The sequence below is a fragment of the Neltuma alba genome, unplaced genomic scaffold (genome assembly GCF_004799145.2).
Source record: "Neltuma alba isolate B1F8T4 unplaced genomic scaffold, ASM479914v2 tig00008026_pilon, whole genome shotgun sequence".
Classification (NCBI taxonomy): Eukaryota; Viridiplantae; Streptophyta; class Magnoliopsida; order Fabales; family Fabaceae; genus Neltuma; species Neltuma alba.
This window is the reverse complement of record NW_021634928.1, coordinates 14,104-40,938: the sequence shown is the minus strand read 5'-3', so window position 1 is coordinate 40,938 and position 26,835 is coordinate 14,104. Positions and strand designations below refer to the sequence as shown.

Genomic DNA, 26,835 nt, shown 5'->3' with positions numbered 1-26,835 from the left:
GAAAACAAAAATAAATGAGGGTTGATTTTGAAACAAATAAGGGGAAAAAACAAAAGCTAATATAATTATGACATATGAAATCTATATGTATGTTGGCAAAATATATATGTATGTATGTATGTAACTTTGTTCTCTTGTTTCACTCTCTTTCCCAATAAAAGCGAAACAAGAGAACAAAGTTACATATATATGATGGCTCTCTTAGACACCCACACCTGTGCTTATATCTTTGCATTGACCATGATGCCTCACCTTTCAAATCAACCATGGCCTGAACATCCTCCAACTCAAAACGGAAGAGAACAGAGGCATTAAAATCAGAAAAACTATCATAACGAAGGCAATATATTCTTCTGGCAACACAATCAATGCATAACTGAATATAAAGTCATAACAAAGAAGTTGCAGAGACAGAAATTCAGATTTACATGCTTACAATGATTTAATATAATCAACCTTTAAAAGCTCAACCAACGCTTCACATGAATGAATGAGTTTTAGAAATGCTTCTATGGCTGTGATCTGGTTTTATAACACAGCTTGCTTCTTCTAACAAAGTCCTAACTTTAAACATTCCAATGATATATTGGCAATGTCAATGGTAGAGAGTAAAACAAAATTCTTAAAGAATGATAATTTAGGCAGTTTTATTTTTCACTCAAAGACCAAATTATGGCAGGTTTTGTCACAAGGGTAAGCACAACCAATAGCCTGGATTCCAACTCTGTCAAAAAACCAGTTTCCAACAGACTGTGCAATCCCCTGCATGTGTTTTAGCCATGTATTAGAGAAAGAAATAAGCCCTTAAAGCCCATGAAGCAAATATCAGAAAACTAAAGAGAAAAAATAAACATGGCATGCTAGGATTTGTGATTTAAATATACTTTTCTTTATTTAAAGGGCCAGGCACTAACAACCTGGGGTTACAAAGGACCAAACCTGCGACCTCCCATTTATAAGGAAGTTTTCATGCCACTAGGCTACAAGATCATTGATCTAAATATTTGTAATTACATAATTGAATAAAGCAATTTAGGATTTATTTATTTAGAAGTTCATCTAATCTGGATTATCTGTAAATAAAAGTTGTGAACGCATATGGCACATTGAGAGAGAAAAGTATAGTAGTGAGTTTAGGTTATTCATAAATCATAACAAATGATTTAGAATGCACATACTCTGTTTCCAATATGGGGAGAATTGTAGGCAAACCAAGTATCCTGTCTTTCGGTCTGACAATGCGCGAAACATGAATTTATGAACAATCCATTTTTGTGGGATCTTGAAAAGCCCCGTACAGAATTAACCATCTGATTTCGGAATCCTACATTGTACAAGGTTTGACAACACAAAAGAGAACAGTTGAAATATGAAAGGATTAAGTAACAACTTGAAACTGCTGCTATTTAAAACACAGGCAGATTCAAGAATGAATATTCTTAAAGTTCAACTTAACCACCTTGAAGATAATGAATCTGCGATGCACTGCAACGTGCGTAATTTTTTCTGCACTCAGCCCAATTCCAACGACGATCCACTGATGGCGGTGCCAGGCTGGCCTGAATCTGATAGAAGTGAAAGAAATTACACAAGTCAAATACAACTTGACAATAGGGATCACAATGTTCATATGTTAAGAGATTACACGTTCCTAATTCATCCTAAATATGCTCCCTCAATGTGATGAGGTAATAGCTGACAAGGCCACATGTCCAACAAAATTATAAGATTCTTCAATGTAAAGGAACTTGTTTTTGAAGTTTTATAAAGACTACAATGGTATTTCTCATAAATAATCAATCTAAAGAGACAGGGTTATAGGGATTTGCCTGCCAAGTATCATAAGCTGCGTTGAGGATAAATAGCGGTGTCCTGACACTGGAAATTAAATACTGAGGGAAGAAGCACTAAGAACAAAATAAACAAATAAAAAACATGTGAGGAACTTCTGACGTAGAGTGGGAGAGAATAAAAATGAAATTTTGTCAAAATTTAAAATCAATTCAACATGCTACTAAGCAGATCAATTCAAAATTTAAGATTATTTACATTTTTCCTTTTAGATTGTCACATGCAATGCGTGAAGATTTTGAGTCATACACATATCATTCATTTTGTAATGTAGACTCTTCTGATGATAATAATGAAGGGTTGTAGGCAAGCCAAGCATCTTGCCTTTCGCTCTGACAACATGCAAAACATGAATTTATGAAGAACCCATCTTTTTGAGACCTCAAGAAGCCCCTTGAAGAATTAAGCATTTGATTTCGGAATCTACATTGTGCACTTTGCATGAGGTATAGTCTAGCTAACAATACAGAGTGATAAGCAACTAAAGTAAAAAATTCTGATGACACTAAGTTTCCAAGTTCTACTATGGGCTTACAAAAGTAGAGGTCCAAAATCTTTGTTCAAAACTCTAATTACGGCAATTTATCAATTAAAAACCCTAATTTCCAAATGATGAATTCACAATCACGTAACAGAACAAATAATAAAATATTTTCCCATACTGCTCGAGCTTCTGCAGTTGAAAAATGACGGTACTAGCATTTCATGCACATGTTATGCCCATTTTCACAGTATATATCTCAGGTGACAAGACACGTGATAATGCTACGCTAGTAATTTAATAATATTGAAAGACCCAAAACAATAGTTACCAAGGTTGGATTGAAGTGACCGGTACAACTCCTTGGAAGGCTCCTTGCTGCTCCCTGCCACAAAAGATCCAGACCAACTTCCATTTTCAGTATATTTTGGTTATCCTATACACCTTGTTAACAATATTCAAGCAATCAGATGGACCAACTGAAGCATCCAACCATGAAATTGATATAAATTTCTGAGTTGTGAAATTGAGGTCAAACACCTACAATTCCTTTTTATCTTGGGATAACCAAAAAAAAAACAGAAGGGAATATAGGGGGCCAGGTGATTGAAGTAGCAGACTGAACAATCAGTGGATATGATGCGACATGAAATCTTAAAATCCTAATATAATTCTTCACTGTTAACTCACTACTCAAACAAGTTGAAACAGTCTCTTTATATCAAGCTTCAAAATATCGAGGCAACTAACTAATTTAATATAATACGAGGATTTCAGAATTTGGTTCTTTGCCCCTCACTGATTTGTCATATTTTACTTGATCTGTCATGACACTAGAAAAAAAAGGACATCAACAAGAAAGTATAAAAGAAAAAATACATGTAAGGCAACCACATCTCTGAATGTCCTCCTCAAAGTGCGACCACCAGATACATCAACACTGCAACTCAAGAAGAATAAACATTTTGTTATTTGCATGCCTACATATAAATACTATGACCTATGAGCATATCCAATGAATTAAGGATGAGAATTGAAATTCATGAAATGATTTTTTACCTGTCAAGGAACAATCCAGCATCACTTAAGCATTTGACTCTTGTAGTTGCAGGAAACAGTCCCCTAAATTCGTCACAATGAAGTATAGATGCTAATCCTCCAGCAGAACATCCAGATAGAAGAGCCTAATTGGACAAATCAATGAAATCAAACAGAAGTCAAGCAGCTAATTATCGTTTCTTTGCTGAAACTGTCATGTAAACCTGTTTAGCATAGCGCATGCCCTTTGACATTAAATCCTCCATAGCAGCTGCCCAGATGCGTTGTCCTCTGAAGTACAGACCCGCAGCCTACGGATCAAAGAAGAAATTAGATGTGATTCAACAACATTCTTAACTATCATGATCCACCACAGATAATACTATGAGATCAAACCCTTCAAATAGCTGTCTTGACTTGACAGTTTAATTTTACTTTCAACAAATATAAAGCAAAAATGAACAAAAACCAAATTAACAGGTAAGCTGAGAAAAGAAGATGGAAAATTATGACAAATAAAGAATTAAAAATGCCATGCCTTAAGAGTATATAGCAAAACCACCATAACTGTAAACTTATAAAAATTGCAGAACAGAACAAAATTAGAAGGAAAAATTCTGGCTCCTACAAATGAAAACCTGAAAAAACTTTTATGCTAGCATGGAAAAAGTATTCGAATAGACGCTGCAAATCATACTTCACACAGTGCATGGCTCAAGGAATAGATTACATTGAAAATAGACCTGTTTTGCCACTTACTTTATTTTGACTGTCCCCGCTAAAGGATGAACCATCACAGTAACGAATTTTTACTCTGTTCCAGTTGAAAAAATCTGTAAATAAATTCATCAGGCAGAATGATGAAGTTGATTTCCAGTGCAAATAGAATAGCATGTGAACAATGGAAAATCTAGTGATGCTGAGTTTGCGTTCTGACCAGGGTTTTCTTCAGCTTTGTTGCTCAATATTCCAATAAATGGAATCTGCTTTTCCATGGAATTGGATGAACCATGACGAGTTCTCTTACTGTACTCACAAGTTTTGATATTTCCACACCAGCCCCCTCCCTGTCATGAAAAGGCTTGCTGAAGTAATCAATTAAGGTGGAACAAGTTAAATCCACACGACATACCTATCTTAACAGTATCAGGTCCTTTTGGCCAAAAAACCAAAAAAACAAAAAACAAAACACTATCAGGTCCTGACCATACAAATCATACCCCGATTGACTAAAATTATATCTGCAGCTAAGGTGGAGGGCAAAGAAGGCTTCCTTCCAATGTAATGAAGCAAAAGCTTCTCAGTTTCATTAATTTCTTTTGATTTCTGGAAGCATGCACCAGAAGAACTACTTGTACAATAAGTTGAGCTTACTTACTTAAGTAGTTAAGAGTCAATTAAGAACGCATTAGCTTAAACATTGCAGCTGATCAAGGTATGATCACTCGCTTTAACCGTATTTTAGAATTAAAAAAATAAAATATGACAATAAATTGAACAGTGAAACACGCACCTCCAATTGTATAAGCCAACTATTTGATCCTGAACCATAACCACGGTGAAGATGGTAAGCTGGTAAAGATCCATCCAGACAAACTGCACATGAAGAATGCAAGCCATGCTATATGATACTGGGAAATTATCTGGTAAAGTTCGATTCATTTCAAAGCAGTGACCTATATAGTGCTTTTAAGGTTTTGGAAGTTGACACATCAAACGCAAGATCTCAATTAAATTAAAGAATGTAATTTGGGAAAGTTTGTTTAGGCTACTTCGCCTCCAAGTCTCAGTTAAAATAATCCCAAACGAGACAAGCAACTTATAACTATGTTAATATTACTGATAGGGATTTTGTTGCCCATATTCTTAATGGTTAAATCTTCATGGTTCTTAATGTTCAAATGATGACGGCGTAGGCACCATTGCTTGAGTGCATCTTCCATGCTCAGATGCTCATAAGTGAAACTAATAATATACTATGAGAAAAGCCACCATAAGAACAAAATAATTTTTGGTGGCCCCGTCAACTTAAGCAAGCAGATTTTAGAAGTATATGTACAAAATATTAAAAAGAAAAGAACCGTCATTTGGAAAGAAAAATAAATGCAGAAAAAACGGTTAGATAGGAAGAAGAAATACCTGCGCCTTTGGCAGCAGCTCCATCAATAAAAGTGATACCCACCATTAAGGGCCTGTTATTGAAAACCCTCCTCTTGACATAATCCATCTCTGTCACACTGGTATTGTCGAAACCTTCGACCACTTTGATAATCACCAATCCTACAAACCCAACCAACCACCACAGCTTCATGCCCCATGAACTCTTGTTTGTTTTGCACATTGGTCTGGCAGCCCGGGTCTATATAGAAAAATAGAAGACAATGGTAAAACGAAATAGAGCTTTCCCAGAACTTTAAACTCGGGTTTGAAGGGAATACGCTCAAGAGAGCAATGGAGCCCAAAAGAAAGAGGAGGGAAGCAATGCCAGTGGAGGGCAAGTTTGATTTTTTCGGAGGATAACCAAATCCAATGAGATGAAAATGAAAGTTCAAAAGACAAGGGCAATAAATAACTGAGTCCTCCCAGGTGACAAAAAGGTAAATGCAAATGAACACACCGCAGATTCACTAGCGAAACTGGAATCACAAGGAATGGCCTTCTATAGTAATGAACTGGGGGTGGTAAACAAAGTTGGATACAGAAAGGCTTAATAAAGAGCTCCAACAGCCAAAAGAGCGGGAAGTGAAAGAGAGAAAATGATGCCACCGACATGGCGGTGGAACGAGGTTGAAGATCAAGTGAGAAGAGAAAGGCAGGGCAGAGCTGTACCACAATATCGCAATATCTTTACCTTTCTTTCTCTCTCCACACCCAGCTGGTTCTGGACCCTCGTGGCCATGCATGACCCACCTACTGTCTGTATCTGCGTGCATTATGTCCTTAGCTTGTTCAGTTCACTTGGTTTTGGTGTGGTACCACATCGTATTGAATAATCGGAGGAGACCAGCAAAACGAGAACACTTGTCTCGTTTCTCATGTGGGATTCTGGACCACATTAGTTTATAAATGGGGGAAGCAACATAAAAATTGAATCTTGGACGCAGCTATACTGGCACATTTTATTGGCGTTGCTTCCCAAGCATTAGATTTGCAAAAATTTCTGTATAAATTTAACTATATGTACGGATATACCGCTGGTGATTTTTTATTAGAATTAACAATTAATAGTAAATAACAGGAAGAATGATTGTAGGGTCTCAAACGTAAGGTTCCGAAAAATATTTAACGAAACATAATGGTAAGATCCAAATACCTAATTTACAACATTAGCATATTACTATGTTAGCACCTAATTGAATAGACATTTACCACTTATTCTTCGGCCTAACTGTCATTAGATTCGTCTCTTAAGACCTAGTTCATTTCTCAAGACCCAAGTGTAATTTTCCTTAAATATTCATACATGGCCACCAAAGGTCTTGCATGCATTGTGTTTTTTTTTGGTGCTAAGTACAGGTATTTTATTATTAAAACAACTAGCAAAATCCCCCGTACATTGCACGGGCCACAAGAATATCGATCAATGACTACTATCGTCCATCACTCAATGTGGGGACATCATGTCAAGATGAGATTAGAGCAACTCTTTCAAAGCATTTGCTGCTGATTACATGGCCATAAACTTCACAAAAATTACCCCATGATTTAAAAAGAGGAGGGATACATACAACACAGAAAAAGAAAATAAAAAAATATTATGGAGGTACATATTCGCGACAGCAATCACGGTGCACAAGTACAGCAGCTACTTAAGATCATCATCAAATAACACTCTTGTGGCACCTCAAAATGAGCTAAGCACAGGTGGTCCACCTGCATGTAACAACTATAAGTAGGATAAAATATCTCACTCCGTCTAATAAATATTAAATCTTGCTATTAATAGAAATTACGAGCATGAACTTGTGACTTATTAACAAATGAAGGGAAAATTGTTGTACCATGGTTCTTATGAAGCATGCCAATAGCATATTACATAATCAGAAAATCCCCAGCTTTTACCCCCCGGCATCTATCTTGGCAAGAGTAATCGTAGCACACTGATCATGAAGCTTAATAGTCAACTCCTTCGACTGACTGACAAAATTTAATTTCCATAACCACAAAATGATGAAAGCATCAGTATGTAAATTCAAATGGGATAACACATTAAGCTTACAAGATCAAAACCATATATGTAGCATTCATCAGTCATTCATGTTGTTGTGAATAATTAGCAGACATATAATCCGCCTAATAATTATAACTAATACAAGCTCACACATATCATATACAGCGCTTAAGCATCGCGGAAAGTCATAACTAATATATCAATAATTAATACATCATATAAGTTAAAACATCCAACAACCCATACAAACTTAAGTATGAAGTACCCCATTACATATGAATGATCACCTACAGTAAGGACCTAACAAAACATTTGTCATCAACTTATAGCCCAAAACCACTGGATACAAAAGCTATGGCCCTAACTACCCTAATACAGTTCCAAATCATATTCATCTTCTATAAGCGGGCCTCAACAATTCTCTCTTCAGATACATAATCTCATAAAAATAAGGGTTCCAGTACGCTCTAGTAGCATTTGTGTAATTTGCCAAGAAGCTATCCCTGCGGGAAGAAAAAAAAAACATTGTTATAAAATCGATCATACTACATTAAACACTTGATTTTTATGAAATGAATGACAAAGCGAGACCATTAAACCTTTGAAAGCACCAACCATAAAAAAATTAGTAATCTTTATGACAAGATGAAGCAAGATATGAGGGAATTGGTCACAAACAACAGAACGCATGAAAATGCAAGGAGTGTATTCATTCTGGAAGGAAAAAAATACCAAAGTGCAGTTACATCATCATCAAACACAACCATATTCGTGCGTTCAACGGTGTTTTCGTGCCCTGCTTACCACCGAAATGAGTCAAGAAACTACTGCCAAATAATATAAAGAAAAAAAAGGGTTGAAGCGAGTTAGGAAAGAACTTACGTCAACTAAAGATATCCCCAACTCAAAAATGAAGTAGCTGCACCAACCCATTTGCAAAACCATTTATAAGAAACCCGGATAGAGTAACAAACGTACAATACTAAGCAAAAACTGTCATGCGCATGTGGACGTTATTTCAATAGAGTTACACGCAATAGATAAGCAACACGCAGCCCGAAATGTAAGCCTCTACTGTTCACACAGCCGTTACTGTTCATAGAACAGTATTTTGAGAGAGGAGCCGATCAGGAAGGGACATCGGCTAAGAGGTGTCATTGATTTTTATTTGATATATCTATAGATTTTGCTCGAGACACTGTAGCACATTAAATGTGGATACTTCGTCCAATGTTTGTATATACTCTTTCCACAGTAATTTGTTTACAGCAGTCATGAGAAATTAATTCAAAATATAAAATAATAAAAGAAGCATGAAAAGTTTATTATCAGAAAATGAATGAAACCCAATATTGTTGACGGTGCCACTCACCCACAAAAGTACAAATGTATTATTCCTATTTTGATGGAGCGGTGAAGTAGAGTAACTACTGCAAAGCAAACTAGTACTGAATGAATATCATGATGATGACACTTAGCGAAGCCATGATGATGACATACCATATGGTGGTGATTAATTTGTAGAATTGATGAGCAGAAGGGAAATAATAATCAAAAGAGCAACATGCAAATCCAAATGGGAAGCCAGAATATTCATAATCTGACACTTGTGAACCCAGCCGTATGTTTGATTGCAGGTGGTCATCCGATATCATTTCATAACATGTTTCAAAGCATTATCATTTAAAATATGGAATTCTAACTCAGTATGATTATTCGGGACCCATGGTTTCCAATGATTGATGAACATGATACTTTGATATGGAAAGGTAGAATAGAGTAGCAGATCGTTGTAGCAAATAGCTTGGAAACATATCTGAAACTGAAAGTGGCAACTTCTGTTCAAAATCCAGATGTTCATATGGAGGATCTTGAAAATTGCTTTGCCCTTAAAACTCACAGTGAAAGATAGTCACTTTGCACGTTGCAAGTAACCTCGGCAAGTTCTTTTTGTGATTACAAGTTGAAATCAGAGAGCATTTACTTGTAAGTTGTCCCTTTTTCATGAGCCTCGTGATGGATATAAAGACGTTGAATAGAAAATATTATTACTTTATTGTTTATTAACATGAACGTTCATTTGTAATTTTAGGATTTTATGCACTCGGACAAGATTTGAGTCGAATAATGCATGTAAATTAAAGGGAGTTTTAGAATCAATGAAGCAGGCAGAAACTGAACCAATCCAAACCATTTTCCCAATACCACATTCTTTCAACAGGAAGGTCACATACACAAAATAAAAGGCTCAATAAGAGTTCCCGTGCAGGTTCAGGCAATCGTAGCTGACATCTGAAGCTGGTTGCTAAACTCCCCCAACTTAGTAATTTGGAAGGATATAAAAAACTTTGGCATACCCCACTGTATGCAATTAATAATGAATAATGCGCAATATACATACATGGTCCAGTCCAAAATTCCATTCCTTTGTATTTCCAATATATGAAAGAAGAGCATTGAATTCGCCGACGGTTGGCAATGTTCATAAGTCTGCCACATTGTGCCATTGTGGTTGTAATATTGTGATAGAAACCGAACAGCAATAAATGAATCTTACGTCTCTTTTGAAATGGCTGAGCTGATGCAGACTTGGATAGGGTTAAGCCGTTATCTCAATAAGGGTGGTTCTCCATCAGCGTTGGCTCAAATGTTTTGTGGACAATAATACAAAAATGTCATTATATGTGCTAATTCAGTTGAGGCATTAACAGTTCCCCACAAAATATTTGGGCCAGCACTCATCTATATCCATGTGTTTGGAAAAGTATAGTTATCTATATCCATGTGTTTGGAAAAGTATATAAAATGACTAGCCCAACAAACCAAAAATATGAACGAAAGCCTCGTCTTTCTTGATATCACCCTGTTAAGATATAAGGATTTATTAATTGCCAATAAAGTAAAATGTAAAATGTTTTCTAACAGTTAGCCCTTTTCTACTGTATGGTTTATCCATAGCATCTGTAATTCTCCCTGTTTATTTAAAAAACACCCAGAATAAAAAAGGGATCTCTTCTGGATTCAGATGAAGAGTACAGCCACGACTGTTTATTGGTGTGGTGTAGCTGTTTTCATGATGAGTGAAACAACACAACTTGCAATTCCTTTCTATAAAAATAGCAATAATATAAACTGCAATGTAATCAAGTCCAACACCAAATGATTTCATACAAGGTCTTCCGGTTTTTCACTCCAAAAGAGAAGATAGAAAAACGCTTAGTGGAGAGAAGAAAAGGCACATGTTTGTGGTCTCGTTTAAGTTCTCATCTTCGCAAGCCCCACAATTATTACAAAGGATTTGTCAAATTCTCACAGAAACTTCCTATATGGTCGGCCTGCATCTTCGTCTTGCATATGCTGTAAACGGAACAAACTAATCAAGACACAGAACAAACTTTCATGCATATAGTATATAGGAAATAACATTAAGGAAAATTTTGAGAAATATATCATCTCATATATAGAACCTAAGGAGTATCACAATTCACGAAATAGAGGTCAAACAAAAGAGAGCCAAGTTAAGCTCAAATTTTATTTGGCAGTGGAAGTATACCCAAGGATGAAGCTGTGCCCAAGGATGTGGAACTCACATCATTTTCAACCAGAAAAATCCAGTATAGGCAGGGATCCTTAAAGAAATCATATATGATGTGAAATTTCCTATATTGTATTTAATAGTAGGTTCTGTAGACTGCCAGCAGCCATCCATTTCATGAAAACACATTAAAATATATATATTGCAATACAACCATTGATTCAGATAAGCTCTCATACTTCCACACTGCATGGACAAGACAGTCGTAAATGCTCTGCCATTCTTATTCGCTATTTCAACAATTAAAAATCTCCGACTGTACTAATCAAAGTTCCAAGTATCTAACTATTTCAACAATTAAAAATACTCTATCATGTTGCCACATTCTTATCACTCCAGACGAGCTATTCTTTTCAAGCCAGAAACAGTGGGAAGTTAACTTATAGCTTCTAAGTCCAGCAACACTACCACTATGTCTTGCCACATCATCCAAGCTACTCTAGACCTTTCCAGACAAACAACCTTAAGTACCCTCAAGGCAGCAACATAATCTTCCCGCATCCGACATTTCTGCCTCCGTCTTTCTCCAGAAAGTTACTTCATAAGCAGAAAATGCACATACAAGAGGGGAAAAAGGTGGCATCTTTAACCATAGGCTGCCACAAATATTCTTTCGCAGAACTATCACGAGTGAACATGACTATCCAGAATTTTCACCACATGGAAAGTAAACTAAAACGAGGGAAAATTAGGGCATTGACGGATCTATCCTAAAGCAGCAGCAAATGGCAATCAAATGACATAAAAGCGAAATCATTCAAATTAAAAAATAGTAGGAAATCACAGAAAGATTGAGGGACATACAAATTCTCTGACAATGCCCTTGTAGACAAGGACGGGAATTGCGATGCCGAAGATGCCAACGAGGGCCAAGTTGCGGCGAGTCCATCGGAAATTGTGCTCGAGATTCTCTCTAGCAGCACCCCAATCCTCTATGAACCTGTTCTTGTGGGCTTCCATTCCTCCTCCCATCTTCCCTGACTTTGCTTCTCACTTCCACACTCTCTCTCTCTCACAGTCTAGAGATCGATCGATCGTTTCTGTTCTGCGAATTCCCACCTTTGATGACCACGCCTACTGATGGGACGTGTTTGGCTACTTGGATAAGCCTGCTCCGGATCCGAGTCTCAGAATTCGGAGGTGTGGAGCGCTAAACCGAAGCTGGATTGCTATTTTTTTAACAAACAAATTGATAGGATTTGGATTTACCAAAACAGTTGGTTAATTTATAAGTCATTTTACATGAAAAATATGAAATATTAATTATATTCTTTTAATTTTATCCTTTCACAATTTCTTAGCTAAATCATTGCTAAAATTATACATTTTCATGGAATAATAATTTGTAGTATAATTTAATTTTTTAAAAATATCATCCATTAATTAATCCATTAACATTTCTTAACCAATTGTCCTCATACATATTTTTAAGAGGATATATTTCATTAAAAATGAGTTACCAAAAATATATCTCACATTCATACACTAGTAATTTTAACATAATTCCGAACAAAAAGCAAGAAACTTGTTCATCATACGGGAAGGGATTGTTGGTTGCTTACCATACAATTTTCTTTCTTTCTTTCGTCTCATTCTTCTTCTTTTTTTAAATTTTTTTCGCTCAACATTTCCGTTTATTCACGTAAAGGTGAACACTTCATGCTTCTATCCCCACAGGCCTTACCAAGAAGCAATGCTCTCTTAATTCACGTCACTTCAATTACTAATTTGATCATATCCATACAGTAAACAAAGCTCATATTGGCCTTCCATTAGTCCTTGAGAGGATGATATCAAATTATCCTAATAGTGAACAAATCCTTCAGGGTATCAAACAGTTAGCCATACAAGCAAGTTCTGCCACTCGGAATTTTGCATTATGTCAAGCAAACATTTATTCCAGGCCACACATGATACGATAGAAGTAACACACCATAGCAGAGATATATTACATATATAGCACTTGATAAGATAAACCCTTCTTCAGAATCTTGCAACTGAGTAGCAGGGCACTTAGAACTCCCGATCGGGGAAGAGGATAGGAGCAGCAAGAGACCATATGTACAGTGCAGCAGTAGCCCAGCAAGTGACGATGCGAACCCACACGGAAGGCCACCCTACGTCGACTATCTTCCCGCTCTCCCCAACAGAGGTTGTCCATCCAGTCAGAAGCATTGCAGAGTACATGCTAGCGAGGGAAAAAATTAAGTGGAAAAAGGCATATGAATAGGTGACCGGCTTTGCCTTTTCCTTCTCCTCTTCCTCCTTGGCATCCATAGGAAGCAAAGGCTTCCCTGCAGACAAAAGCCAGATGAACAGTTATTAGTTAGCACCTGTGGTTAAACAGGAAATCTGACGCAATTTCTAATGAATATCAATAAGACAAATCATAATTTCTTTCGTGGCATCAATGTCTGATAATGTTGTGAAACAGTGATACTTTTGAAAGTGGCGTTTTTTTTTTCTTTTGGGGCACTACAGACTTCAGATTTTGGCAATTACCAGCACGAGGTGAACTTGGTGGAGAAAGCGCTGCGGCTGATGATCCAGCTCTTACAGCAGAATAGACAACTGACAGAACAGTTGTAATTAAGCCTAAAGTGAGGGTGCCAGTGGAAACAGCTTTTGAGTGCTTGTGAAGACCATTGCACTCATAATCTCTTGGTTCACTGGCCAGAGCGCTATAACAGAGATAAGTGCAGTATAAGGATATCACTGAAGCTGGCAGGATGCTACTATTTACCTGTTCAAAAATAATTCGATTCAACCAGTGCTTAGACAAAAACAAGAACAGCAATCTGATACCAGAAGACAACAGAATCAACAAATTTGAATTGACTCAAAGAAATTTAATAGAAGTTCACTACAATAAAATCAAATAATGAACTTACTGCAGGATGCAAAGCGACTATAGCAAAAACAAATGCAAAAATCAGGGTCATGGTAATAAAAAAGGTATTGAGGCCGCAGTCCTGTCCAGATGCTGTGAAGAAGTGAAAGAGAACGCCAGAGAATGCAAACGTACCCACATAACAAACAAGAGAAACTACAAACAGAGCAACGTACCTGTATAAAAAAATAATAAGATAATTTAAAACTGTCATGTCAGGTAAAGCAAATTACACTAGAGAAGATGAGTTAGTATAGCAAAGGCTAGGCTCACCAGAACTGCTCATCATATCCGACCCATGTGTCATTCCATCTGTGAACAAAATCCAGCAGCAGCACAACTTGAACAAGAAGAAACAAACCTGAGCCAAACTTTGATGACGTTTCTGCAAACAATAGAAATTTCATAAGAATCTAGACATAGGAAGATTGGCATGTCAAAAGAATATCATGAAAAAGCATGTCATGTCTGAATTCTTTCAATTCATAATCTTTATCATTGGTCAGTAAGCCTTTTAGCATTTTATAATCTAAAGCTTCCATACAATACATTTTGCCTCAATATCTTGTGATGCTAACCACTAAACGACTAACTTCAGGTTGTTTCAACATAGAAATCTCTTTTGCAAAGGGCTACGTCCAGGTATGCCAGTAATGACATCCTTATACTTCCATAAAACTTCAAATGATTATACAATTTCTTAAAAGATTGCATAACGGATCTAAGATAGAATGTCTTAGCACATAGCACCCTCAAATTCACATTCACATAGCTTAATAAGCTTGGGACTTTACTGTAGAAAATGAATCAAAAATCAAATAAATAAAACTAAATTATTAAGAACTACTTACCATATAAATCAATAATCTCATTTGGAAGAAAAAACATGAAGATGACCAAGAGGCACCAACATATGATTTTCATCATCCATCCTCCATGGTGCAAACCATCACGGGGATCCTTTTGGCTTTTTACGCCAATCATCATAATTGCCAGAATAGTGAAAAAGACAAAATTTCCCAGGCTAACCCGCAGAACTGCATCAATTTCAAACCATTCTTTGCTAGGTGTGTGCGCAAAGTGATTAATCCCTGCAGCCATGACAAAAGTATACTGGATTAATCCTGACCTTGAAATAAGAACGCCATCCTCATCTTGGTTAATAAAATACTAGCACAGCTGATTCTGCAGCATAGAATCTCTAGATATTTTATACCCAGTTAGACACTAATTTGCTCGCAGTAAAGCTTTAGCTGGGGAAACATAACTATATATGAACACGGTCTCTGTGGCTATGGAAATTACATAATACTTACAACAACTAAATATATTTCTCCATATGACGCATGAGACTGAACAACATCAAAAAAATTTTAACATTGTAACTAGTTTTTCTTACATGTAAATCATGTCAAAATGCGTAGAAACAGGTTGAAGGAATAAAAGAAATTATACGGAATCCAATGAAATATGTTAAGAAAGATTAAAAGAATTAGAAAAACAAAGAACTCAAGAAGCTTCATACGCACATGAATAGTTTGACTCCCAGAGATTTTACATGTTACATTAATAGATTTTGATAAATTTGAATAACGAAACTTCCCAACAGAGTGCAATAAAAATAGAGTTTTAACTTTTGAGGAGAGAACCCAACAAAAAGAATATTTACGACCAAGGTGCACAGAAAGTTTTAACTTTTGGAAATAGCTGATCGATTTGATAGCCCCAACTATCATCTGCAAGACATCCAGTTGTCTGCACAGCTCAGACGGGCAATAATAGTCTATTCGAGCTTCCTGGAAATATCTATGAAAATCCAAAATTATCTATGATAAAACTACCAATATTGACGATGCGCTTCAAATTTTCAGTGACAAATCATTGTTGAAACTCATAAAGAAATCAATTATCCAAATCACAAACATGTAAAATAAATTGAAATATTTTATTTTTCTTGCGTGATCAAGAGGTGATACAACAAGACCCACAAACAAACAGATAGAGATCAAGAAGCAAAACATTCAAATGCTTACAGGGGATTTTCTCCATTAAGGGTGCAGCAACTACGCGAAGAATCCATGCAACAACTAGCGAGAACGCAAATAGCCCACAATAGGCAATCCTAGCGGAACGGCGGCTGATACTTGATACCGCCGTCCGGCACGCATCACAAGCGCAAGCCGCGCAGCATGATGCGAGGCAGGAAGCAGCCCACATGGTCTTCTCCTTTGACGATTAAAATTGAGTAATATTGCAGTTTAGAGCTTTAACCGTGAACCGAATTCGCTTTCGATTTCAGGATGATCAGGATTTCAGAGAAGTCGTGATTTTAGGGCGGAAGAATCGAGCAGAATGGGGAAAGAGCTCGGAAATCGCGAGATGACTTCGATTCTCCAATTAATCCCTCCGACCTTTTGAAACTTTTTGGCTTCATACAAAACTGCGTCGTTTAAGTGAAGCTGTTCAACAACAGTCAACAGGACAAAGCCGGGGATGCCCATCATTAAGAAATACTCCTCTGGTCCTTAATATAGGACCCAATTTTTGAGTTAGTCTTGATCTTAAATGTAAGACCCATTTTTCATATTTATCAATTTTTTCTAAATTACCCTTATAGATAATCCCTCAACCATAATTAAGTAGAAGAGGGAGAGGAGGTATTAAAAAAGATGATTATGGTGTTTTAGGAAAAACATGTCACTTTTCTTATAATTAACTAACTTACCTAACTTCCTTAATCTAATCAAATTAGTTAAAATGGTCTTATATTAAACACCGGAGAAGTATATAAATAGGAAATACAGAATAAAAAATAAGGAAATAAATTTTATTCATTATCCACATAAAAATAAAAATTAATGTTAATAACAGTTTCCTAACACACACACACATATTTGATGGGAGTCATCTCATCAGTTATCAATTACTAATATAAGATAACTATGAAAATAGTTGGCCAAAAAACACAACAACAATAACGAGAATCTACCTATTCCTCTTCAAATCTTAAATATAAGACTCATTTTATAATTAGAGTATTAATTTTTCTTATTGTAAAAAAAAAAAAAAAGGTTGGAAAAAGCATCTGCATTGACATTGTGATGGAATTAATGAGAATTAGTGAATTACTTTACTTGGATTGGGCATGATGACATTCGTATTAGAACAGAATAAGTAGCCTGGAAACTCCAGGATTGGAATGTTCGGTATTTGTTGGAATGCTTTTGCGAAGTTTGTTTTAAGAGAAAAAATTAGCTGCCATTTTTACTATTTTCAAAATTATTATTTAATTAAAATTAAATAAGAATATAAAATATTGAGTAATTCGTACAAAATATATTTATTAAAATTAATAATAAATACCTAACTTTGTGAAAATATTTTTAATATAGCCAAATAAAAAGTAAAAACACTACAAAGAAGAGGTACTTGTGAAAACCATCTGAAAAAGTTCTTTTAATTTTTGATATCATTGCATTTGATCAATTGTTAGAGACTATAAGTTTCACTTAACTAATTTAAATAGATCAAATAAATTATTAAATTCTGATAAATATGATATAATCTTTGTGATATTAGATTATACATCAAATTATAATTCAGATAAATTCATTAAAAAAATAAGTATTATAAATAAAATACATTAAAATACTAATATGCCCGAAATTAAGATCAAAATACTATAATAAACCATTAAAAAATCAGGGTGCCAAATTCGCCAGGCTTGTGCCAAATAAGATCAGATTCAGGATCCTCAGCTAGCACCTTGACCCTTTTCTAAGTTGAGATTTTGAACAAGTAGATCCCGCGTGATTTTTCTTGTTCCATTCTTTTGTAGGCACACAAGCAAAATTAGAACACATGTCGTCTTCACTGAAATCGTAAGTTCGCGATTTCACGAACAAAATCGTCCCTCTTCGATAACCATGTTCATTGTTGGACAAAATAAGAGAGCAACAAAGCCAATAAAGAACTAAACTTTCAACACTCTCTAGCCTCTCGATGCCCCCAAGACAATAAAAGTTTCCCGGCCTCAGCCTCAGGATATAGACCCCCTCAATTATGACCCAGTTAAAAAATATTAACCATCAAATTATAATCTTACAGTATTAATGGGAAAGTTACAGATTTTCGTTTTAAACTAACGGCGACTTTCACACTTGCCACATCAAAACACACTACACTTGACGTGTGCCCCCAAACATCATGCACACAGCCCATCAACGGGGCTTGTGATGAGAAGCATTCAGGTTATAAAGATTCATTCCTTGTAAGCAAAACCACAAGCAGCTCATTTGAAGACAATAAAACATCTAAACGACATAGGTAACTCTAAAATATAAATAAAAACAGCTTTCAAGATGTAACAGAGTAGGAGTCTAACACAAGGTACAAGCAACAAAAATGAAGAGTTCAATATGGTATAACTCTCGCCAAAACTTCAGAAAAACTACCTAAAATTGACAACTCAGTACTTAACGGGAGCAAGGATTTCAAGTTGGGGACCAAGCTTTTCCTCTGCGATCTTCTCAGCTTTCACCCTCAGTTTGTTGAGCTGCTTCTTCCTCTCATAAACCAATTGAGCCCTCTCCTTTCTCTTCTTCTCCAACTCCTGTGAGTAATACAATGATCAAAAACTTCACCAGACACACCAAATGTTCCCCTCAATTATCACAAGTTTCATAATCCCTAAAAAAATCTTGGGATGAACAAAGAATTTCAAGTCCTAAATGATCAAATATACATGCACATATCTGACTCAAATGGTCCTTGCAATTAGTTTATAGGAATAATTAATGACATAATATGATGAGTCTATTTTACAAAAAGGCCTGTTAAAACATTTGTGGAATGTAATTATAAGTTCGATGAAGGAAGGAGTTCAAGCACGATGCACTCACCCTGATAGTGTCATAGTAGTTCCATCCGACCTCGGATGACAATTTTCCTAGCAAGCAGTATTTGTGTCCTTTTTGAAGCCTCAATACTCTGATTCCATTCAGTTCAAAATTCGTTAGAGAAAAGTGGATACAAATACCCAAAATCTCATAATCTCAATTGCTGATTGCCAACATGGGAAGGGTTAAGATAAGTAGAACTACAAAGCTTACTTCAGAGCATCAGGGACAACCATCCTCTTCATCTTGTCATATGGAGGGGGAATACCCTCATAAACCTTCAACCTAGCAAGTGCTTCTGCTCCACGCTTTGTCTTGTGGGGTATCATTCTATAGATAAAGACATTACCAATTAATAACATAACATAAGCTAGATAAAAACAAAACATAATTTGCAATTTCTTATAAACAGAGTAGTATTCTGGAGAATAATTAAAATGAATTAACTACCCTAGAGGAAATAGTCAGCATTGATGGCCATACATACAAGCGTCCTTGTTAAAAGAAATTAACTACCCTAGCTATCAATTCAAATTTAGCATCTAATGTTGCTCATGGCAAACGGTTCCATTTGATGACCAAGCTAACTTAGTAGAGCTGCTGCCCTAGAAAACATACAGATGTATTGCTTAAAGGAAAACATGCCTCATCTTGTTACGAATGACTTATTCATTCCCTGGATTTCGCACAGGAAGTATGGCATTCAAAGTAGTCCGCAAGCATCAATATTCAATGAATTCCGAAATTTGACAAGAACATTAACTAAGGCCAACAACCCAGACTGTCTTAACAGCAAGGAACAACATTCGAGAAAAAAATCAGGTCAGTGAAAAATGAATCACAATATTTCTGAGGATCCGAAGGCCAGCACAAATGCCTAATAAATGAAAACAAAACAGAAATGCTTGGTCTGAGAAACTCACCCACGAACAGTGCGCCAGAAGATCTTGCTTGGAGCACGGAAGTGGATGGGCCCATGGGAAGGCTTGGTGTTCATACGCTTGCGAAGGAACCTCATGTACTTCATCTTCTGCCTCACGAGGCCACCAGAGATGCAGATCTCCTCGCACCTCACCGCAACGACCCTCTGGCCATTGAGGAGCTCCTTGGCCACGATAGAGGCCAGACGACCCAACATGTGGTGACGAGCATCGATCACCACCCTCTTTGCGCAGATCCCTGATCCTGACACCATTGTCGCTGGCTCTCACACAACTCCCTCGCGCAGGAACCTTTTGCCGCTCCCTGCTTCAATTGAGAAGATATAAGAAAGAAAGGAATGAAGAAGTGGCTAGGGTTTTTGCGTTTTAATTGTGGGCTGGGCTTCTACACAAGAAATAGTCCAGATGAGCAAAATCGCTAGATCAGCTTCAGGCTTCAGCTTGGAGTTTTGGCCCACAATAATAAATCAGCTCACAAAAAATCATTATAATACTACCCCACTCCGTAATATAAAACCTTGATTTTAAATATAAGATCTCAATCTATTTTGTTTCTCATATTTATATTTTTTTTTCAAAATAGTCCTTCTAACAATGGTAGTTCTAGCCAATATACTTAATTAATAAGGATATTTTAGGAAAGACAATACATATTTATTACAAATAACCAACTTAACTTCTTTTTTTGATCTCTTCAAATTAGTCAATTAGCTCTTATAATTAGAATAAAAGGTAGTATGAGATTTATATAATTTCCTATGCGTCAAAAACAACTAAATAGTTGGCCAAAAAAAAAACTAAATACTACTAATTTGTTGTTTGATATAAATATTCCCAAAAAAGAGAATCTTAGATGGAAGTACTTTACTCTTACAACATTACTTTAAAACATTTCAGATTGATTGAAAAAAATTATTATCATCCATTAAGTGCTTGATGTGCAAGTTGAGATAAATTTTTAATGGTTAAGATAAATTGAGGGCCACAAAATATTTTTTTTCAATAGAAGTTAATCTTAAAGTATTTCCATATTTTTAGTGTAAAGTATTTTTCTCATCAACAATATGGACCCTAAACTTAAATACTAAGTGTTAAAAAAATATTATAAAATACTAAGTGTTACTTAAAAAAATGTTTTAATATGCTAGATGAACCACTAATTAATTAGCTTAAGATTAATGGACTACTATGTTTTTTGTAATATAATCTAACTTTAAATTGTCTAAGCTTTATCATGGTTAGATTAGATTGGACGTGATTTATAAGGAACCTAGCATCATTTCCGTGAGGGGGCTTTATATATTTTTGGAAGAATTATAATCAAGTCTCGAGAGAAAGAAGTAATTACTAAAAAGTCTCAATAACAATTTAAACAGCCTATAATAACAAATTATAGAATAAAGAATAACAACTTTTAGAACTTGTTTTGTAATTTTTTTCTTTTTTAAGATATTATTGTAATTCTCCCTATATTTTAATACCTAATCAATGACTTTATTTCCACGTACCATAATACTAATGATGAAATTTGCAGAAAGAATTTCGCGACCAGGTATTTCTTATAATTTATGGAATTCACTTGCAGCCATGTGGTGCATTGACTTCTTATGCATTAATTAACTGGAAATGTCAATAAACGTTGAGGACGATAACCTACGTGTATTGCTTCGCTCTTTAGGTACGAGAGGGGGAAAAATACCGTAAAATGATTCTTATAATTTAAAATTGGATTAATTTAATTTTTTATCCTTGAAAATTGGGCCTATTTTGATTATAGTCTCTAAAATTTAGTCTATCTTAAGAACATTAGTTTTCAGAAGTGTAATAATATTAAAATATACTAAATTATCATAAATAATGTCAAAGTAATGGTGATGTAAATGTATTAGATAGCACCTACCTGAATCTTGTACGGATAATAAAAAAAGAAAAAAAGACCAGACCCTCAAAATATAGCTCTTTAGCCTCTCTCTTTTTTCCCCCTTATTATTCATTTTCAGAAGCTATTCACTGCATTGCACTCTCTTATCTATATAAGATCCATTTCATTGTCACCTGGTGAGTTCATTTAACTACTTTTAACGTTATTGATATCATTTTAACAGTTTTTAATATCATTGCATTATCAGGCACTAGTGTTATAAGACAAATAAAATTTGAGAAAATAAAAACACGAATTTGAAATTTGAAAAACCAAAATTAAAATGGATTCAAATTTTAAAGATAAAAAACTTATATTAACCTTTTAAAATTCATATTTCAAAACTAAGTATCTTGGAGGAATATAAGTATATAAACTCTGTAACTCAATAGGTGTTTGAATGGGATAGAAACTACTTTAAAAAGTATTTCACAAAAATCAAAATAAATTTTTTATATAATTACTTTATATATTGTAAAAATTATTTTTAAAATTATGATTTAGTTCTTATACAAACACTCTTTAAATTTAACTATAGCTTTTATCAAAGGGAGCTTATTTCTTATGGGTTACTAAACTAGACTTTACAGGCGGAAGGCATACACAGGAAGTGATGAAAAAGAGAAAACGAGTGTAGAAAAAATAATAAAAAGAGAGAATGAGAAGTTAGTTACTTAGAAAATACTCATCCCATTTTAAATATAAATTTAAGATTTATTCCTCCAGTTTTAAATATAAGATCTTTTTCGTAGTGTAATTTATACTATAAAAGGGTGTGGAGGAGTATTTTGTAGTGTTTTAATAGAGGAACAAAAAGAGAGGAAATATAAAAGAGTCTTTCCATTTAAGCATGTTTGAGTAAAATTATTTGTTTGAAAATCAAATGAGTGAAGACTGAAGAACTAATCCAAACAAAATAAAAAATACCAGATTCGGATATGGCCTCAAGTGCAAAAAAAGGTTCGCTGGTTGCAATTTGCGGATGGTACAGGAATGGTTTATGAGAAGGGTGAATACTCTTTTTTTTGGGTCTTTTTGCTGTAACTTTTGTTTGCTTTGGGCTTTAAGCCCTTATTCTTACCGAATAAAATTCTATTTTTTAACCCAAGAAAAAGTTGGCCAGTTGTACAGTGCTCTTGCCAAAAAACGTGGCTCCGAAATCAAACCCATCAGTAGTTGGTTCGATTCGCAGATTTGGAATCATTACCCCCACACAGCAAAAGCTTCTCCGGTGGAAAAAGCTAACAGAGAGAAGCTATGCCTATGCCTATGGGTATGTTTGGATTGGCGTTGGGTAAAACTGACTTCTAGCTCAACTGACTTTTGTAATTGAAGTTAGAGTAAAAGTCAGTTAGAGTATGTTTGGATAGGTGCTTTTGAAAAGTCAGTTGAAAAAGCTGAAAGTTGTTTGGATGATGAATGAAAAAGTTAGTTTAGTTGTAAAATGACTAAAAAGGGCATGAACTTTATTAAATAGTAGTTTTTAATTTTTTATGTTTTTAATGTGATAATAGTTAAAAAAACATATAAAATTATTATGATAAAATATAAATAGTTTAATTGTGAAATTATGAAATAAAAATATTTGTTATGAAGAAAAAGTTGAAAACACATTATAGATAATTAATTAAATATACATAATAGACAAACATGAATATAAATTAAATTTATTTGGTCTAAATAAAAACTTATTATGCTAACGAAGGAGATGAGGCAGAGAGAAAAATGTGAGGGTAAATCTGGGATGCTCATTTTTAGTAATCACCGTTTGAAACTACAGTTTGAAAAGTTAGATTTTTCTCCATTGAGTCTAACTGAGGTTGAAAGCCAGAAGTTGGTTGAAAAAGTTAGCCCAGCCAAACAACAGTTTTGGTCCAACTAAGTTTACAACCTCAGTTTCACAGATTCCAAGGCACAACTACAGTTTGGAACTGCAATCCAAACATAGCCAATATCACCATGCTACGGGTGCTCCCGGTCTTGGTACTATGAAAAAGCACTGTGTCAGTGTCTTTTCTGTGCTCCATCAAATCATCTCTGCCTCTTCAACGTCTCTCTTTGGTCAGTCTTTTCTCCGCTCTGTTATTCAATTTCTGCTTTCTGATCCACCCTCTCCCCTCATTCTCACATTGCCTTGGAGCGCAACTGAGTGAAAACAAATCAGGATTTCTCTATTTCGTTCAACTTAGAGGAACCAACCAGCCTTGCCGGGACTAAACGGAAACGCCTCAGGAGACGATGAGATGACTCGAGACAGTATCAGACAAGAGGAGTAGATAGAGACGAGTAAAGTATTTTCTTTTCAAAGGTTTGTTTCTTTCTTCTATCAGCCTGGACTTTTTTTTTGGTCAAACAGCCTGGTCTTTGCATAAACGTTTTCTTTTTTGTTTTTCCCATTGAAAGGGGAAAGGATCTCTCTGCAGCTTGCTCAACTCGATGAATAAACGACAGGCGACCTCTTCTGAAAGAGATTCGGAACAAATGGAGGAAGTGATGAAACTGGAAAAAAGAGACGGAAAGACAACGAAGGAGTACGTGCTTTTTAGTGGCGATGCAGTGTTCGTCACGGAAATGAACGTCATTTGTTTGAGTGGTCGGGTGACCGGCGAAGAGCGCATCACGGTGACGGTGAAGAAGCATTGGGAAATGCTAAGTGGGAAGCACATGCACTATATGATTGGGAAAACTGTGAAGTTAGGGTTCCTGATGAAGGATTACTGTGATAGAAACCGCGTTACAAAATCACAGTTTCGGTTTATTATTCCAGGGACTACTGAGCGGATCACAGAGAATCAAACCCCAGAAGAACTAGGAATGAGAGATGGTGGTGTGATTGTAGCTGTCCATAGGTTGTAACGATAGAGAATCAAACCTCATGGCTCATGTATTGAGCTGTTGAGTTAGTTTAAATTTTAGTCTAATTTTATTTGGGGTAATACTACTACTTTTTATAAACTGGGAGAGTTTGTTCTTATTTGGCTCTAAGTTTTTCCTTTGGGAAACTGTCATCCGCCTTCTTCTGTTTTTCTTGACCATTTATACTGCTCCAATTGATTCACTGTCTGCAACTGTAAGATCCTTTTTGAAGGCGTTCGTTTAGTACAGTCGATGGTCGAAATTAATGGACGACGATACAAACATAATTTCCCATGCGTTAAAAACAACTAAATAGTTGGCAAAAAACAAATACTACTAATTTATTGTTTGATATAAACCCAATTTAAATTGTCTGAGCTTTATCATGGTTAGATTAGACTGGACATGATTGATAAGGAACTTAGCATCATTTCCGTGAGGGGGCGTTACATATTTTAATACCTGAACAATGAATTTATTTCCAGATACTATCATACTAATGATAAAATTTTCACAAAGAATTACGCGACCAAGTATTTCTTATAATTTATGAAATTCATTTGCAGCCATGCAGTGTAGTGACTTCTTATGCACTAATTAACTGGATTTTTGTTTAGCCGGGGGATGGAAAAGAAAATGTTAACAAGCGTTGAGAAAGACAACCTACGTGTGTTCCTTCGCTATTTTGGTACGACAAAGAAAAATAAAATGTAAAATGGGTTTTGATCCTCACTAAAATGATTCTTATAATTTAAAATTAGGTTAATATAATTTTTTTGTCCTTGAAGTTTGGGCATATTTTAATTTTTGTTCCTAAAATTTAGTTCGTCTTAAAACATTAGTTCTCAAAAGTGTAACAGTGTTAAAATCTACTAAATTATCATAAACAGCGTTAAAGCAAAGATGATATAAACTCAACAAATGACACTTAGCTGGATCTTATGCAGATAATAGAAGGGAGAAGAAAAAAAGTCCTCAGAATATAGCTCTTTAGCCTCCTATTTTTTTCTTCCACATTATTCATTTTCATAAGCTATTCACTTTATTGCACTTTCTTATCCATACAAAATCTATTTATGTGTCACTTAGTGAGTTCACTTTACCACTTTTAACATCATTAATATCATTTCAACATATTTTTTATACCACTGCATCGCTGGGGACTAATATTGTAAGACAAAAAAAATTTTAGTAACTTAAATTATGGATTTAAAATTTGAGAGATCAAAATCAAGATGGACTCAAATTTTAAAAAGTAAAAAATTATATTAACCCTTTAAAATTCGTACTTCAAAACTAAGTATCTTTGGGAAATATAAGTGTATAAACTCTGCAACTCAATGGGTGCTTGAATGGGATAGAAAGTACTTTAAAAGGTATTTTCATAAAAATCAAAATAATTTTGTATATTGTAAAATTATGCTTAAAATTATGATTTAGTTTTCACGTATACGTCCCTTAAATCTAGCTACAGCTTTTGTTAAAGGGAGCTTATTTCTTTTGGTTATTAAACTGGACTTTACATGGGGAAGGCATGCACAGGAAGTGATAAAAAAGAGTAGATGAGTGTAGAAAACATAACAAAAGAGAGAATGAGTAGTTTGTTACTTAGAAAATACTCATCTCATTTTAAATATAAATAAAATATCTATTTTATAATATTTTAATCTGATGAAAAAAAAGGAGAGGAAAGATAAAAGAGTCCCTCCATTTAAGCATATTTGAGTAGAACTAAAATAGTTTTTGTTTAAAAATCAAACCAGTCAAGACCTCATTAATCCAAACAAAATAGACTTACAGTACTCTTGTCATTTTGAGGGTACATCATCAACAATATTCTTAAAAACTTATAATATTCAATTTGTTTAAAAAAACAGGTTAGGTATGATATTATGAGATTCAAATCAATTTAATTAATGACATTTGAATAATATTTTAATTAGAATTTAGGTATATCAAATTAAATGAGAAATATCATTATTAAATGGATTTCAATTGGATAATCAAATAAAGAAATTAATAATTAATTTTGAATTTGAATAATATCTTAATTGAGATTTGAATATATTAAATTAAATGAGAAGTATCATAATTAAATAGTTTGTTAATTAAGGGCTAAAGAAATAAATACATAATTTTAAATTTTCATATGTTCTTTCCAAATTTTGTATATCTAATTTGAATTGCATTTGA

At 34.8% G+C, this 26,835-nt stretch overlaps 4 protein-coding genes and 1 long non-coding RNA gene across 5 annotated transcripts; all 5 read right to left on the bottom strand.

The window, feature by feature from the left end:
• Window positions 1–373: 373 nt before the first annotated feature.
• On the bottom strand, window positions 374–6,097 carry LOC114753612 (pectin acetylesterase 10). Its single transcript, XM_028942299.1, has 12 exons — window positions 5,510–6,097; window positions 4,884–4,966; window positions 4,308–4,437; window positions 4,130–4,203; window positions 3,595–3,681; window positions 3,392–3,516; window positions 3,212–3,272; window positions 2,664–2,717; window positions 1,830–1,907; window positions 1,460–1,565; window positions 1,179–1,324; window positions 374–762 (listed from the first exon to the last, which is right to left on the bottom strand). The coding sequence occupies exons 1-12, from the start codon at window positions 5,709–5,711 to the stop codon at window positions 655–657; spliced, it is 1,254 nt and encodes a 417-aa protein (XP_028798132.1). The 5' UTR covers window positions 5,712–6,097; the 3' UTR covers window positions 374–654.
• Window positions 6,098–7,709: 1,612 nt separating this feature from the next.
• On the bottom strand, window positions 7,710–8,390 carry LOC114753609 (uncharacterized). Its single transcript, XR_003741030.1, has 2 exons — window positions 8,274–8,390; window positions 7,710–8,044 (listed from the first exon to the last, which is right to left on the bottom strand). It is a non-coding gene; the product is annotated as an uncharacterized LOC114753609 (long non-coding RNA).
• A 2,235-nt stretch (window positions 8,391–10,625) lies between these two features.
• Window positions 10,626–12,270, bottom strand: LOC114753615 (uncharacterized). Its single transcript, XM_028942303.1, has 2 exons — window positions 11,941–12,270; window positions 10,626–10,898 (listed from the first exon to the last, which is right to left on the bottom strand). The coding sequence occupies exons 1-2, from the start codon at window positions 12,106–12,108 to the stop codon at window positions 10,851–10,853; spliced, it is 216 nt and encodes a 71-aa protein (XP_028798136.1). The 5' UTR covers window positions 12,109–12,270; the 3' UTR covers window positions 10,626–10,850.
• Window positions 12,271–12,830: 560 nt separating this feature from the next.
• LOC114753613 (probable serine incorporator) lies at window positions 12,831–16,393 on the bottom strand. The gene is made up of 6 exons (XM_028942300.1): window positions 16,060–16,393; window positions 14,878–15,117; window positions 14,300–14,411; window positions 14,028–14,202; window positions 13,639–13,879; window positions 12,831–13,430 (listed from the first exon to the last, which is right to left on the bottom strand). The coding sequence occupies exons 1-6, from the start codon at window positions 16,241–16,243 to the stop codon at window positions 13,150–13,152; spliced, it is 1,233 nt and encodes a 410-aa protein (XP_028798133.1). The 5' UTR covers window positions 16,244–16,393; the 3' UTR covers window positions 12,831–13,149.
• Window positions 16,394–18,259: 1,866 nt separating this feature from the next.
• Window positions 18,260–20,171, bottom strand: LOC114753614 (60S ribosomal protein L13a-4). Its single transcript, XM_028942301.1, has 4 exons — window positions 19,848–20,171; window positions 19,138–19,254; window positions 18,928–19,015; window positions 18,260–18,638 (listed from the first exon to the last, which is right to left on the bottom strand). The coding sequence occupies exons 1-4, from the start codon at window positions 20,117–20,119 to the stop codon at window positions 18,495–18,497; spliced, it is 621 nt and encodes a 206-aa protein (XP_028798134.1). The 5' UTR covers window positions 20,120–20,171; the 3' UTR covers window positions 18,260–18,494.
• Window positions 20,172–26,835: the final 6,664 nt, after the last annotated feature.

Coding starts and splice junctions, on each gene's coding strand:
- LOC114753612 (XM_028942299.1), bottom strand. CDS start 5,711: ATGTGCAAAACAAACAAGAGTTCATGGGGCATGAAGCTGTGGTGGTTG. Junction 2,718..3,211: donor GAGATGTGGTTGCCTTACAT/GTATTTTTTCTT, acceptor CTTTTGTGGCAG/GGAGCAGCAAGGAGCCTTCC. Junction 763..1,178: donor CTCCCCATATTGGAAACAGA/GTATGTGCATTC, acceptor AAACACATGCAG/GGGATTGCACAGTCTGTTGG.
- LOC114753615 (XM_028942303.1), bottom strand. CDS start 12,108: ATGGGAGGAGGAATGGAAGCCCACAAGAACAGGTTCATAGAGGATTGG. Junction 10,899..11,940: donor AGGGCATTGTCAGAGAATTT/GTATGTCCCTCA, acceptor TTCCGTTTACAG/CATATGCAAGACGAAGATGC.
- LOC114753613 (XM_028942300.1), bottom strand. CDS start 16,243: ATGTGGGCTGCTTCCTGCCTCGCATCATGCTGCGCGGCTTGCGCTTGT. Junction 14,412..14,877: donor TGAGATTATTGATTTATATG/GTAAGTAGTTCT, acceptor TATTGTTTGCAG/AAACGTCATCAAAGTTTGGC. Junction 13,431..13,638: donor ACCAAGTTCACCTCGTGCTG/GTAATTGCCAAA, acceptor TTTTGTCTGCAG/GGAAGCCTTTGCTTCCTATG.
- LOC114753614 (XM_028942301.1), bottom strand. CDS start 20,119: ATGGTGTCAGGATCAGGGATCTGCGCAAAGAGGGTGGTGATCGATGCT. Junction 19,016..19,137: donor GTTGTCCCTGATGCTCTGAA/GTAAGCTTTGTA, acceptor GAATGGAATCAG/AGTATTGAGGCTTCAAAAAG. Junction 18,639..18,927: donor ACTACTATGACACTATCAGG/GTGAGTGCATCG, acceptor TATTACTCACAG/GAGTTGGAGAAGAAGAGAAA.